Source organism: Poromitra crassiceps (assembly GCF_964638095.1).
Source record: "Poromitra crassiceps genome assembly, chromosome: 3".
Taxonomy (NCBI): domain Eukaryota; kingdom Metazoa; phylum Chordata; class Actinopteri; order Beryciformes; family Melamphaidae; genus Poromitra; species Poromitra crassiceps.
In genome coordinates this window covers 88,467,140-88,482,888 of record NC_139625.1, presented here as the reverse complement: position 1 = coordinate 88,482,888, position 15,749 = coordinate 88,467,140, and the positions used below count along the sequence as shown (strand labels likewise).

General features: G+C 43.9%; 1 protein-coding gene across 1 annotated transcript in view; it reads left to right on the top strand.

Annotated features, from left to right (window-relative positions):
• clmna (calmin a) overlaps positions 1-13,986 on the top strand; it is a 59,447-nt gene extending 45,461 nt beyond the window's left edge. Inside the window, exons 5-13 of the mRNA XM_083633213.1 lie at positions 108-200; positions 789-982; positions 3,394-3,587; positions 5,850-5,932; positions 6,089-8,104; positions 10,051-10,229; positions 11,471-11,561; positions 11,667-11,722; positions 13,685-13,986. Coding sequence (XP_083489339.1) covers positions 108-200; positions 789-982; positions 3,394-3,587; positions 5,850-5,932; positions 6,089-8,104; positions 10,051-10,229; positions 11,471-11,561; positions 11,667-11,722; positions 13,685-13,808 — 3,030 coding nt within the window. The 3' untranslated portion in view covers positions 13,809-13,986. The remainder of the gene's footprint in view (positions 1-107; positions 201-788; positions 983-3,393; positions 3,588-5,849; positions 5,933-6,088; positions 8,105-10,050; positions 10,230-11,470; positions 11,562-11,666; positions 11,723-13,684) is intronic.
• The last annotated feature ends 1,763 nt before the right edge of the window (positions 13,987-15,749 follow it).

Genomic DNA, 15,749 nt, shown 5'->3' with positions numbered 1-15,749 from the left:
TACTTTGCTCGCCTATTTACTGGCCGACAGCTGGTTAGTATGAAGAAAGTCTTCCTGCCTCTTGTTGATTGGCTGAATTGTTGTACACCTGTATGTTTATTACTCAGGTAAAGCTGGTCAGTATCGACGCTTCCGACGTTGCCGATGGAAACTCATCCATCGTCCTAGGACTCATCTGGAACATCATCCTCTTCTTCCAGGTAAGATCGCCCCAGGGTTCCCACAGGTCCTTGAAGTTCTTGAAATTTTGTGAATTTGAGAGGGGGGGAAAGTACAGACTGTAGTTGTCAGGACTCAGGAGCATTTGAAAATTGTGGGAACCAACATGTGAGAGACTATAATCGGAGATGGGAAGTAACTAAGTACAAATACTTTGTTACTGTACCTAAGTAGGATTTTCAGGAATCTACTTACTGAGTTTATTTGTTTTTTGCGATTTTCAATTTAATCACATCAGTGATGGAGGCCACATTTTCTACATGGATGTTGGTGTGGGTTGACCTCCCCCTTTGTTTATGTATTTTATTTATAGCCTTTAATTCTTAATACCTTTGATTTACTTGGTTGAATCATTCATCATTCAAATCAACCATGGATGATGTGATGAGAACATCAACGCCAAAATCCATCCATGTGTCAACTTCCATTGGTCAACTTAGCCATCACTTAGCGGTTAAGTTGACCAACACGACAATCTACTAAAAACCCAACTGTATTCTTCTCTCTCCCTCTCTCTCTCTCTCTCTCTCTCTCTCTCTCTCTCTCTTGTTCCCCCTCTCTTCTCCCAGATTAAGGAGCTAACTGGAAACATCAGGAGTCAGTTCCCGTCCTCCTCCAGTCTGTCGTCCCTCCTCACCAGCTCGGACTCGGACACCTCCTCCAGCACGCCCTCAGAGGAGAGGCAGACGTGCACCACGGCCATGCGTGACCACGGCAGGGCCATCAAGAAGCTGCTGCAGTGGGTGCAGAAGAGAACACGCAAGTGAGTGTGCTTGATTGAGGATTATGTCTTAAAGTGATAATACAGAAGATTTTCATGTAAATAAATAAAGTCACTATATAATATCGCCAACTGAGTTAACACAATGGTGATTGAGCCTATGGCCCATTGATGAAAGCCCTTTATTGCAACATTTATGAACGCACGTGCGCAAGCGGCGCACAGTTGTTGACGTGTTTCCCATCACCCAGCACCTGCCAGAGAGGGTAGGCGGAGTCGGAGCAAGTTGCTGTTGTTTCCGCGTTATTATGATCCCACTTGAGATTTGGGCAGAACACACCCTGCGCCCGCCTACGCAGCAGTCAAGCGTTAGGATTGGCCAGGAGCGAGCCTTTTGTTCCCTTTTGACAGCTCAAATCTCTCCCACACACACACACACACACACACACACACACACACACACACCCCGCCCAGCCGCCCACGTGTCATACGTGTCATAGTGATCTCCAGTGGGGTCCACAGAGCAACTTCTTCTTCTTTTGAGATGTGTGCGCGGTTGGCGTCCAAGCGTTGCATTAACGCCCCCACTGGTCAACTTGAATTTATTAAGAAGAAGAAGAAAAAACCCTTCACATCACATATGACGTGAATATGACACATATACTGTGTGGATCTCATCTGCAAAAACTGCTCATGGCCATTAGTGTTGTCAGAGACAATAAAACTGAAATCTTCCGTATTATCACTTTAAATTCACTCTTACAGGCCTTAAAAATATTATTAGCCTACATTTCATGTCTTAAATTCACTCTTCAAGGCCTTAAAAATATTAGCCTACAATTCATGTCTTAAATTCACTCTTGGAGTCCTTAATAATATTACCATTTGTTTGTGTTTCTGCTTTCTGGTGACAAATCAGCCTAGACAATCCTGTCTATATTCTGATAGGAGGACAACTATTTTCAATGTGATGTTTATTGGTTGTATATTTACCGTAATTGTAACTGGCACTAAATATGCCTAATAAAGTAAAACATTAAGTATTAAAATTATGTTGATGAAACTTGCAGTTGGCTGTACATAATATTTCTACCTTTCCCATTGCAAAAGATAAATACAACTTTTTTTTTGCTGTGTTCAAACCCTGTTCTGTCAAGCATGGCTCAATTAAATATCAATGTATTGTTTCTTTTCTTAATTACTATGCCAAGATATGATATCGCATCACTTCCTCGTATCTAGGTAGCTGAATGTCACTATACCGCAACATGTGCCGTCTTAACAAAGCGTTCCTGTTTTAGACTGGAAGAATAGCAGATGGGGAAAGAGTAGGGCTGTTGATTATTGTTTGAACAGTTGTGTTGTTCCTGCATGGATGTGCTCAGGTCACTCATCAGAACATGAATGGAATTTGAATGTAATATTAGATAGTATCTGCTTTAGATTTGGATTGCAAATACATATGCTTATATTATGAATGTCCTATTATTACTTAAAAGGCAAACATCTCAGATCAAGAATCCCTTTCTGATTCTGATTCTGATTCTGATTTCCAATGTATTTTATGAATACAGGCTAAGGCACACTGACAGAGTAAAGAAAGCAGATGTAATTTACTGGTGCTATCATCAAAAGTGCCCATTGGGCTACAGGTATCAGATGGGTATGGTGAAGGGCATTCATGGCTACTAAATTAGTCATTGACTACTCCCAAAACGTAGTTGACTAGTACTGTATCATATTTGTTTCACCCAATAGAAATGATAAATTCTCATCAAAAAGTTCTCAAAACAGCCAGTAAAGGGTTAGATAATGTAGACGGGATAGTGACTATTTGACTGCAGTAACAACATAGACTGGAGGCTTTCCCCCTCTAAATAACTTCAATTCTGTTTATTTAACATGGAATCATGTAGAAAATGATTGTTCAAACAAATCTGTGTTAAATTCATTTATTTGTATTGTTTATATTCCTAAAACCACAGATGAATGCTAAGTCGACTATGATGCATTGATTGATTGATTGAGTAGTGGTTTTGATAGTTGACAAGTCTGGGAAACCGCTACTGTAGGTGACAGTGGAAGATCAATAAAACAGCAATTACAGTCAGTTATATGTATTGAGGCATACTGTAAAAGCGAGTCATCTGCAATACAGTAGTGTATGTGACAGGACCCAGCTTAGATTGCAGGTTCCGTGATATTAACAATAGTATATTTTCAGTGGAATAGTTTGTGGAATAGTTTTTTTTTTATCTTTGTATTTGTATTTTTGCATCCATGTTGGCACTGTTGCACATTACAACAAATTTCTGTGAAAGCAGACAATAAAACGAACTTGAACTTGAACTTGAATGTTCCTCGTTTGTAGAGCCTCTGCTGGTGCTGGGGTATGTTTGGGTCTGTTTGGGTCCATCCTGACGCTGAGTGTGTGACTGTGCGTCATGTCAAAGGTACGGTGTGGCGGTGGCAGACTTTGGGAAAAGCTGGAGCAGCGGTCTGGCCTTCCTGGCCATCATAAAGTCCATTGACCCCAGCCTGGTGGACATGAGGAGGGCCATACTGAGGACTGCCAGAGAGAACCTGGAGGACGCCTTCAGGACAGCACACTACAGCCTGGGCATCCCACGCCTACTGGAGCCAGAAGGTCCGATGAAAAACAATAGAGTAACCCTCACCCGCTGGGAGGCCCTCTTTGATTTAAGCAATAGTATCTTACTTCTAATACAAGCAAAATCAGTTATAATCCAAGTAATAGAACTTGCTGCTATGTTTTTGTTGACATCAAAATGTACCTGTAATCCTGTGTAAGTCTGATTCTGTGAGATGTTTCCATGCCACAGTAACCTGTTTAATATGGGAGTGTGAGCTTAAGTCATACTAGGACTTTGACTGACCACGTTATGCTAGGACTTGACTGTCGTCAGGGGATGATCGGATTATGCATGTGTGGCCTTCAGCTTGAACTATGGTCGGGAGACCTCACTTCAATCATGAGAGTTAACTAGGTTACTCTAACCCAGTTGACATTTACTACACTAGTGCAGTGCCCGTTCCCCCATGCACCACCCCGTGGGCGCTTCCGCCCGGCACACACACTGCACTCTGTCAGGTCCCCCTAAGAGCAAGTTTGAAGTCGATCTGACAAACGATTCTCGAGATACGCGAAGGACAGACATACAGACAGTCCTGGAATAAGTCCAAATAAATGCGGCACCGCACTCCATCGGGGGATTAGCAGCGCACTCCCCAAGTTTGAAGTCAATCGGACAAATGTTTCTCGAGATAAACTGATTTTTGTGTTGCCAGTGGGTGGCGCTATGTCAAATTGCAAGAAATTCAGCTCCCTGCACTCCGTTGAGCACACATGTGAGTGCATCACAGTATTACTGTGCCAGGTTAGCTAGCTACATTAGCCTGCTGGCTGTAACAATGTTCGTCAGCCTCAAAACACCACTGAGTGACCAAAACATTAGCTAGTTAACAATTTCGAAGAACAATTATTTGTTAGCAATATTGCATTTTTTTGTTGCTCAAACCTTAGCAGGTAAGCTTAAATAATAGACGAGATTGACAATGGTAGAACTTTAATTACTCTATAATGTATAGTTCGTCTATAGTTAGTCAAAGTACAAGTAAAAGTACGGTAGATAAACTACATCCAAACTATGTTGTGAACAACCAGTGTTGGGTTTTTACTTTTTCTAGTATCAAAAGGCAGACAACGAGTTTAGTGTTTTGGCAAATAATGTAACAAAATCTAATCACCAATGACCGCTTACTGCTAACTTAATTAACATCACGGCTAACATACACTTAGCAAGGCCTCATCCTCAGCAAAGGATTAAACACACTCACAATGAATTAGCCCCGTGGTTCTCAACCTTTTTACACCAAGTACCACCTCAGAAAGTACCACCATATGAAAGTATGAGAGGGAGGGAACCCCGTGTACCACAGGTTGAGAACCACTAAATTACTAAATAAACAGTAAGTTCCCTCGTCAACCAAGCAACTGAAAATGAATCTTCTATGAACAAAACACTTTCACAAGCGGTCTGAATTGTAGAGAAATGGGAGAAGCAATCTTCCAGTACAACCTAGCATCAGCAGGAGCAGTTACAGTCCATCAGCTGGTCTATAAAGGCATTTCAGACATGGCAGTTCAATAAGATCCTAATGAAAAGACTATCAGCGAGACCCTTCTGGCAAGCATGAAAAATACAAGTCTGGAATGTAATATAGGAACAATGAGGTCGGCTAAGAAGCCGCTTTTAAGTCATCTGAGGTGTGGTATTGTTTTTCTTATGATGGCGAGTGGGTGGTGAAGAAAAAGAAAAGGACAAAAGAACACAAACGCAATAGATGTAATAATAATCTCTGCCATGCCACACCTCCACAAGATACTCAAGTACTCAAGGTATATATATATGACTGTAAGGAGGACGACTAATATTTCACCTGGAACCCTTTGTATCAAATCCTACTGTAGCTTCTATCACACTGTAGCTGAATTTTCTCTCTTGCCATCGTGTCGTCGTTAGGTTTTGCCTGCTTGCAAAACTAACCGCCATTCAAAATTGTTGATTCCCTCTCACCCTCTGCGATCCAACTTTTAAATGCTTCACAGGTTGTATGGGTGGAAATGTTTTCTGTACTATTTACTTTTTAATTTGTATCTGTCGCTTTGATGGTGTTTACTGTTTACTCCACATTCTAACTCCTTGGCGTACTTGTTTGTATGTCGTTTGCTCGTAGTGGGATTAATAAAGTCAGAAAATAAATTAAATTTATGAAGAAAGAAAACAACACATTAAAAACATATGTTACATAGCATAAATATCACACAAGTAATCAAAATTGAATTTTAATTGAAGGGTGTTGTTGAAATTGGTCTTCTTCTCCCCAGATGTGAGTATCAATTCACCAGATGACCAGTCCATCATGACCTACGTATCACAGTTTCTGGAGCACTTCCCTGGCATAGAGGAGGTGAGAATTCCTGCACAGCAAATGTACTTACTACAAGCACAATATCTCAGATGTCAGATTTTGTGTCCAAGGGTGCTTGCTTGGATTTTGACTAAACTTGGGGAACACCTTTTTTTCTTTGTTTCTGTTTTGCCATCTCCTCTGTCTCTCTCTCAGCCGGAGGAGCCCTCCCAGGTGATTGAGCGCAGCATCTCTATGGGCCGGCTCAGCCCCCGTAACAGTGACTCCGACCTGTTGAGGAATGGTGTCCACCGCAGCCGCCTAAAGGAGAGGCCGTACATAGTCCGCAAGGACTGGGTGCAGCCCCCACCCAAAATCTTTATCTCCTCTGTGTCGGAGGACAGGGGTGCAATGTCACCCACCTCCCCGCCGGCCGGGGCTCGCTCCTGGGCAAGTGAAGACTCTTTGGCAGGGCCCACCCCTGTGGAAAATAGATCCACCAGTGTGGCAAGAGATCCTATCCCAAACTCTGATTCCCCACAGCTGTCTTACGCTGACTCGCCCATTGGCTCTTCAGTGATTGAGTCAGTGAACGCCGAGTCAGTGATCAGTGATTCGGCAATCGGCTCACCAGACTCCTGGGTGGAGAGCGAGGTGGAGGTGATGCCAGAGAGGTTTGGTGAGAGCCATAGTGACAGTTCGTTGTGTGACAGCGGGACGGCCTGGGACGTCAATGTGCCCTCCGCCACCCCCGAGGAGGTCACCACCCTCGATGAAGGATTAACCGCCTCCATAGTGGATAGACCCCCTGGTGAGCAGTCGGGCCTTGAGTTGTTTATTGATGAAGGGATTTACTCGTTGAGTTCATTGGAGACCCAGGAGAGAATCCAAGCACAGTCTGAGAAGGAGGACAGGAAGAAGCAAGAAGAAGAGGAGAAGGAGGCCAGTCTCCTGGGCCTCAACCAGGATTGGGCATTCAAACACGTGCCTCGTCAGAGCCAAACTGAGAACAAAGCAGAAGGAGACTGTAAACAGATGGATACAAGTCTACTTCAAAAGGACCAAATATCCAGTGAGCAGCAACCTTCTTTGACACACTCTGATGCAACAGAACAGACCAACTCCGGGGTTGTACACTCGCTGGAACCTAATGAAACGAACCAATCACAACCCAGCTCCAACCCTAAACATCGAACCCCTGAGCTGATTGAAGAACTCATGGAACAGGAGTTTGAAGTGCAAGCTGTATGTCAGAGAAAAGATTCTTCTTCAGAAGAGGGAAGAGATGAGACAGGGATTTTAAAGGAAAGGTGTGGAGAGGCCATAGAAATGTCAAAAACACAAGATGAGGCAAGTCAAGGAGTCCTAAACGGACACTCAGATCCTCAAGAAAACACTATCGCACAAATCCATGATGCTATAGCAAATGCACATCAAACATCAAAACCAAGTCTGGACCTAAGCATGGACGTAAATATTCATCAGATCTCCATTTCCAGTGACTCAACAGAGGTGGACAAAGAGAGGATATGTGGCCCAGAAGGAGAAGGTCAGGCTGGGGATAAAGGTCTAAGCCTGATAGGGTCCTCTAGAAATCAAGGCTTTGACAGTCCTGAAAACTTGGGAGATCTATTATCTGAAAAGGTTCAGTCTGTACCTTCAGAACAAACGAGGGACATAGAAAACGGGCATTTGGATGATATGAACCAACATGATATCATGAATTTGTCAAATGCAATTTCTTCTGGGTTTGAGGAAATAAGCAAAACCCAACAGAAATGTGGGTATCTTCATGACGACCACTCTCATGACGGGACTGGAACGGATAACATTGAGAAACCGGGCATCTCCTCCCCTGTCAATGAGACACAGGAAAACAGATTGGATCTGATCAACTCCTGGTCAAATGGCGATGGACGGCATATTTCTTCTAAACTAGGTAGTGAAGCCAGAGACATGGACTTGTTTTACAGAGACATTGACAGAAGTTCTCCCTTAGAGGACCTAGTAGGTGACCGGATCGACCCCATGGATCTGTTCTACCCAGACAAAGACGAAGCCATGTTTCCAGAGCCACCTGATACGGAAATAGAGAGTCAGTCATCTGTTCTCAGTGTATCTGCTCTGCAGCCAGCACCAGCTTCAGAGACACTACCAGAAACTCCACCACCCAGCCAGCTAGGCCAAGACTTTGTGGATGGAGTGGATTTTGCAATACGAGGGCAGGACAAGGTAATATTGGGTTTCAAAGATTTAAAAAAAGGTCAGGTGCAGGACCTATGTGCAGGACCAAGGTAGACTAATTTAAAAAGAGAGGAGGCCAGCACATTAAATGTCCTTTCACAAGTTTAACCCATTGATACCTGATGCAGCATGTGTGTGTGCTGCATAAGACCGCGAACCGCGTGACGCGGTTCGCCGTCTTAAAGAGATACACACACAAATGAGGGATATACATGCAAATGCTGCATCAGGTATCGATGGGTTAATTAATCATCTGGGAGAGACGGCAATGGACGTTTCAGCCAAAAGGCGTTCTTCAGCGATCTAATTGTTTTTCAAAGATGTATTTACCCATGAGAGGTAGGGGTGGAAATCACCTGAGTCCCCACGATACGATATTCTCATGATACTTAAATCACGATACAATATATTAGCTCATTCTCTGCCAGGGTCATTTCGGTCTGTGTGCTCCCAGTGCCAGGATTTTGAGCATATTTCCTGATCTTCCAGGACCCACAGAATATTCTGTGCTAGGAATAAAATTACACAACATATCTCACAATAAAGCAGAGACTCTCTTCTTACCCCTTGTAAAAAACTGAAACTCTCCCATGTTTCCTTGTTTAGTTACAAGCAGTGGAAGTTAGCTTGTTTTCACTAAAAATGCCCTCCTTTGGACAGAAATATGATAAAAAGAGGTTTTTAGTGAAGGACACCGTTTCAAGCAGAACTCTCTTTTGAGCCTTTTATTTTTTGCCTCAGTGACACATCAGACATATACAGTATTTGTTTTCCCAAAAAAATAAAAAATAAAATAAAAAAAAGTTTTTACTGACTTTTACTTCCTGGAACTTATTTACCAGATAGTCCAAGACTGGACAGACCAAATGAACCCTTGTGCTCGCTCGCTCTCTCTCTCTCTCTCTCTCTCTCTCTCTCTCTCTCTCTCTCTCTCGCTCTCTCTCGCTCTCTCTCTCTCTCTCTCTCTCTCTCTCGAGTCTCACACACACGCACACAGGAATCACAGGCAGCTGCTCAATGGCCGCAAATGCTGCTCAATGCACAAATGGCCGCTCATGATCGTCGGACTCTGTTTCGGACTCTGTTTACTGCTAAATGGGTGACTATACTATAAATACTAAACGTGATTTAGCGGGTTTCTTTCATCAGTTTGACTTGAAACAATGTCACAGGCTGGGAAAGGGTCTGATCTAATGTAAACAAGCAAAACATGAAAGTACGTCCGAGTACGTCCTTGGCACAGAACGCCATTGTTAAAAGTACGTCCGAGTACGTCTTTGGCAGAGAATGAGTTAAGATTTTAAAAATATTGCGATTTATTACCTGTTTTTCGACTGCAAATGTGCCCAAAGGAAAAAAAAACTTTTTGTTCTGTATTGATTTGTCCCCCCACCCCCTGTGAGGGGTGACTCAGCATCATGGTTACTTCTTCGTATAGCGTTTCCACACCTGGGTTATGCCCAGTCCCAGTTTAACCAGTGAGAAATGAGGGCACCTTGATGGTAGTTATTTAGGGAGGGAAAAGAAGGACTTTCCTGACCAGATTTTCTCAGCCTATCTGGGAATTCGAGTTATCAACCATTTGTTCACATGCCCCACTCTAACTGCTCTATGTGGAGGTACTACACGGGGTACTTGAGAGAAAGGGGAAAATGGAAAAATGTGAGAATAAATCATGAAAATAAATGAAACATTAAAATAAATCTGCTCAGGAGGCAGTAATTGCAACTCTTTCACACTGTTATATTCGTCAAAAGGTGGATTATCATTCATTCATTGCGTCATATTTTATAGTTTTCTCTTGCAGTTTTCTATGCAAAATGTTGTCGGGTAAAGGGGGTACTTGGATTCAGAAATCAGGCAAATGGGGTACTGAAGCCAAACATGTTGGAGACACACTGCCCTAATTAATCTCCCTCTCTCTCTCTCATTAGGAGATCACAGAGACCCACCAGGGACTCGACACACCATCTGAACTCCAGGACCAGCACTTGTTGCCTGGTGAGAAGATGGTAGGAGGCAGGGGCACTGCCAGGCCGGCAGAAGGCAGTGATCTCAGTGGGACCCAGGAACAGAGCCCAGGCTCTGCCAGGGAAAACATGGAGCCTGTGAGGTAGGCTTTCTATTCTTAGTCAGCTCCCTTCTACACTGAGAAACACGCCTTACCCACAGAAACACGCATTCCCCAGGGGGAAAGTGCTCTGACCTGGCCTCTAAGTTGACTGGGATATTGCCTTAAATGTACTGTAGTAAGCTCTGACCTGGCCTCTAAGTTGACTGGGATATTGCCTTAAATGTACTGTAGTAAGCAAAGCTATCTTCAAAGTCAGGCTGTTGGTGGAAAGATCCCTTATTCGAGCTGAGGCTCTGACACAAGACATTCTTTTCCTATCCATGTTCCACAGTGGGTTTTTTATATTGTTGAAGGTATGGGGGGAAACAATGGCTGTTGAAAACCAAAGTGAAGTATTAAAGGAGGTGGTGGGGACAGAGACTAAAGGAGACTTTTGCAGACTTGAGTAATTGGATGGTTGTTTTGATTTGGCTGCATATTTTGAATGTGAAATGATCAAAACTGTAGGTTCCTCTACAAGTATTTAGAATGCATTTGACTACTATGTTGTCCGAGCCTGATAGACTGAATTGTCAAATCGTTACACTCATTTCCATCTTCTAGTCTGAGATTGCACTCTGTTATTTCTATGACGGGATCCCCCCAGGGGAATTCCAACCAGAGACCAGAGACCAAGTCCAACGTATATCGGCCTGAATCTTACATTGGTTACTCCAGTCGGGCGAACGTAAAAAAAATAATCTCCCAAGCACCAAGCAGTATGCGTTTGGATTTCAAAGTAATTGGTTCTTATAATCAATTGAATACAGCCTCGACAGCGGGCAACAGCCTCGACAGCGGGCAACAGCCTCGACAGCGGGCAACAGCCTCGACAGCGGGCAACAGCCACAGCCATTGTTGTTACTCATCGGCGCGGTCTTGACAACCGCTCTACAATGGCATAATCCCGCCCGTTGGGCTGTTTATTGAGAAAAAGCATTTGCATATGATGCTGCCAGACCAAGAGCAGACGCTGCCAGACCAAGAGCAGACGCTGCCAGACCAAGAGCAGACGCTGCCAGACCAAGAGCAGCCAAACTCAACTCGCTGGAGCGATGCCAGACCAAGAGCAGCCAAACTCAACTCGCTGGAGTGGGCAGATTCATATGACGCTGCCAGACCAAGAGCAGCCAAACTCAACTCGCTGGAGTGGGCAGATTCGAAGGACTGGACCCAGGCAAACATTGTCCTGGGTCTGGTCTCTTGTTGAGGCCTAAGCTAACAGACTTTATTTTTTTCAGGAGTGAAGCTACAACTTCCAGAAGACAGGATGAAATCCTGATCCCTACAGCTCTTCGTCATAGAAAGACGGATAGCTCCACTGAGTCCATGGTTGGTTTCACATTGAATTTCAGTCTCTATGGAGATATCACACTGACCCAGTATACATTGTCCCAGATATAGTGAGCTGTGTCTGCTGTTTTCTTCTGTTCACAGGACAATCAGACCACAGTGTGCACCAGCAAAACTCCCGGTGACAACTCCGATCTTGGGTAAGAATCGTTTCGTTTTGTCTCAAGAGTCAGTACGATTTTCATATTTAATATGTTCACTCACTGTCTGTCTCAGAGTCTGTAATCTTTTCATATTTAATATGTTTTAATATGAAAATCTACCTCGGAATCATCCTAGATTCAAATCTGTAATTTAAAAAGCTGTTAAATGCATGTTAAAAAAGCATGTTAAAATGGTGGCCAACACTGTCAAATCAAACGGTCATTTAAAAAGCATGTTAACATGTTAAAAAACATGTAAAAAATGTGGCCAACACTGTCAAATTCAAACTGGCTAACGTTCAACACATTCGCCCGTACCTAACAACTGCGGCAGCCAACCTGTTCATGCATACTATGATCTTCTCCCACATACTGTATCATACTGTTTTACAAGCTGGTCACAGGCAAACACAATAACTAAATTGAGAGGCGGACCATATACGTGTCGATGATTTGATTTGACAGTTCTGTCGACTGGCTTTGGCATTGGTCAATCATGGCGTGTTCCACCCCCAAATCGAGTGGGATTCAGCATGTTGTCGCGCTACGCGAGTGGGATCCGCGGAGTACCAGGCAGCCACTTGCTTCGTGCGGAGCGAGCAGACAATCCGATGCATGGGTGCTGCCCGCCCGCCTGAAATCTCCGAGGGGAGACCCCTGACTACCACGCTCTCAAGCGCACGCCTTTTACGCTATTTCTCTAAATACGATATTCCTGGAATGCTCGTTTTAACGAGCCAGTTAGATTTCTTTGCATTCTTAGAGATAATAGTTTTTGTTTTTTGTTCATGTTTCATGCAAATGGCCAAGTTAGTAGTTAGTTTATGGGATAGGAATTCTGCCAGATGACAGGCACTAGGTGCCATTTTTCCCTTCATTTGGAAGAGAAAATTAACCTGAAATGAAGATTTGATTGACAGCTGCATGTCGTGATATGATTGGTTGAAATGGGGTAAAAATTTGATAGTACTAGGTGACATCAGCAGACTGTACATTACTGTTATCAATGAAATCTTGAAAAATGAACTTTTGATGTGAAAAAGTGTGAAAAACTAAAGGAATTAGATTTTTGTGATTTTTTTTTTGCATACATTATTAAATAGGTGCACTGCATACCCAGGTAATTGAACTAAAAGAAAAGACATTTTTGGGTTCAGCTCGACTTTAACTGGCCCCTTCAACTCCTTCAATCAGTCATTTGTATCTTCCCAGCCTTTGTTATGCCTACAGCTACTCAGCTAGACATCTTGGAGTAGTAGTTGATTTGGAGCTGTGGTTCCACTGGCAGTCATATTTCATCAGACCCCACCTCTCCATCCATGCCTTTGTAGCTGTGGCCAGCAGCTCTATAGACAATTTTCACAGCATTGTGTTGCTAGGGAACAGTTTGAAACATATCTCATGGCCTCTCAGCTATTGGATGAGCAAACACTGCAACAGGAAGTAAGCTAGGGGCAATTTACAATGTTTATGTTGTCAAGTCAAAACTGTCTATAAGTCACTCGGTTGGTTGGTCCACAAAAAGTCCACATGATACCCCAGCGGCTTCCCACCCGCAGACACAGCAAGCTAATTGAGTCTGTAGAACGTCTGACCAAGCCGGAAGTACCGCTCACGGGAATTGAACCCGGGTCTCCGCGGAGGTAGGCGAGTGCTTTTACCTCAACACTACCCAGACGGCTGGACGCCCCCAAACCACAACGTCTGACGCTGTCAGAACGTTGTTATGACCACAATTGTTTTGGAGATAACGTTGACTGCCTTCAGCAAATTGTTCCCACAAAGCTGTGTGTTTTTGTCCTGTGTGTCTACTGACCTCACGAAGACATCTCTCTCTCTCTCTCTCTCTCTCTCTCTCTCTCTCTCTCTCTCTCTCTCTCCCTCTCTCTCTCTCTCTCCCCCTCTCCCTCCCTCCCTCCCTCTCTCTCTCTCTCTCTCTCTCCCTCTCTCTCTGTGTAGGCGGCTAGAGGGCTCTGAGCTGTATGTCCTGCTGCTGCTGTGGCTGCTGCTGTACTGTCTGTGGCTGCTGCCCCAGATCGACATCACAGCACTGTCCAGCCTGCTACTCAACCTGGACCACTGAACACACATGCATGCGCACACGCATGCACACACACACACACACGCACGCATGCACGCGCACACACACACACACACACACATGCATGCATGCACGTGCACACACGCACGTGTACACACACACACACACACATGCACGCATGCATGCACGTGCACACACACACACACACACACACACACACACACACACACACACACACACACACACACACACACAAATGAGTCCGTCCTAGTTTACTGTAATTACTCAAAATGTACACAAGCAAACACACCTACAGCTTTACTGCCACATCTCTTTCATATCCACACTTTATATCAAGAGCAAGTGACGGCATTTAGAAGATGTATATTTCAACATAATAGATTTATTTTTTGTTTATTTTTTACGTTTTTTGTTTTTTGCTTTTGACGTGGCTTGAAGTGATCTGTTCCTATTGTAAAGATACTATAGACCAGGCGTGCCCAACGTTTTTACACTTACTTCAGATCTACTTTTACATTCTTCAACAGCACAAGATCTACCTACAGTAGGTCAGGTGGTTTCCGTGAGCATGTTGACAGGCAGTGGCCTATGTGACAACAGAATAAACCTTCACGGACTGACTCAAATTACACTCGTCCAAAAATGATTTGAGGATACCTGTAAGCACCCTGAGATCTACCAGTAGATCCCGATCTACTGGTTGGGCACCACTGCGAGGGTAACACTTATCATGAAGCCTATGTCTATAATGTATTATAAACATACTTACAATGCATTATAATCTGCTTATAGCAACTGTATAATTATAGTTATAAGCACTTGTGAATATTCATAATGTGTTGTAACAATAATCATAACACATGATATTTACCGTTATCTTTGTTGTTTATTTGACAGGGACAATGCCCAATAAATATATTGCACCAGAAATAGCTATAAGCCCATTTGCATTTGTTGCCACGCAGTTCTTAAATTGTGGCACACAGTTCTTTCCCTATCTTTGTTCAAGAGCCGGGTCTATACATTTGAGAGCATGATTTATCACAAACCCCGCCCTCGCCCTCAAACCCCGCCTTCGCCCTCAAACCCCACCCTCGCCCTCAAACCCCGCCCTTGCCATGTATGCCCAACCCACTTTCAGAGAAGCAATCCAAGAGCAGAGGTTTCAGAAGCAGTTTGACTGTGAGGGCAGGAAATATGCATTATGCAGAATCATGAGTGCTTATAACTCTAATTATACAGTGCTATAAGCAGGTGATAACGCATTATAACAAGTAATGCATCATAGACATGGGCTTCATAGAAAGTGTTACCAAAGTGTGTTTGTTGCTGTGCAAAGCAGACAGAGACAGCCTACTGTCGACAAAATGTGATATTGTAAGTCGCTTTGGGTAAAACTGTCTGCTAAATGACATAATGTAATGTAATGACAGCCTGATTAAACAGGGGGCAGTACGGCACACATTGGTATGTAGATACTAGTGATGCGCGGGTCAGGGTTTTTTAAGGCCCGCCCCAACCCAACCCGTCATTGGAGCCAGCCCGCCCCGCCCGCCCCGTTAAAATATCTGAAAATTCCGAACCCAGCCCAACCCAGGAGCCCGCAACGGCCAATTTAATGTAATATGTCTCTGGACTCAGGAGGAGCACAGCAGAGCTTCCAAGGTGTGCAAAGTAGCTAATAACTCTGTCTCTCTCCCCCCTCTCTCTCTCTTTCTCTCACACACACACAGACACTCACATGCTGCCGTGCGCGACAACAGTTGTAGCCTACTGCTCTGGATGAGTTGCGCGGCTGCTTTCATGTCGGTCTTTCTTCAATTAATCCATGGTCTTCAAATGGAGGTAGCAGGTAGAGGCAGGCTACAGAAACACACACAACACTTCTTATTCTTCCCCATTTCTTTTAATTACCTCATGCGCTCTCAATTGGTCACAGCCACGTTGCAGTAAATTTGACAA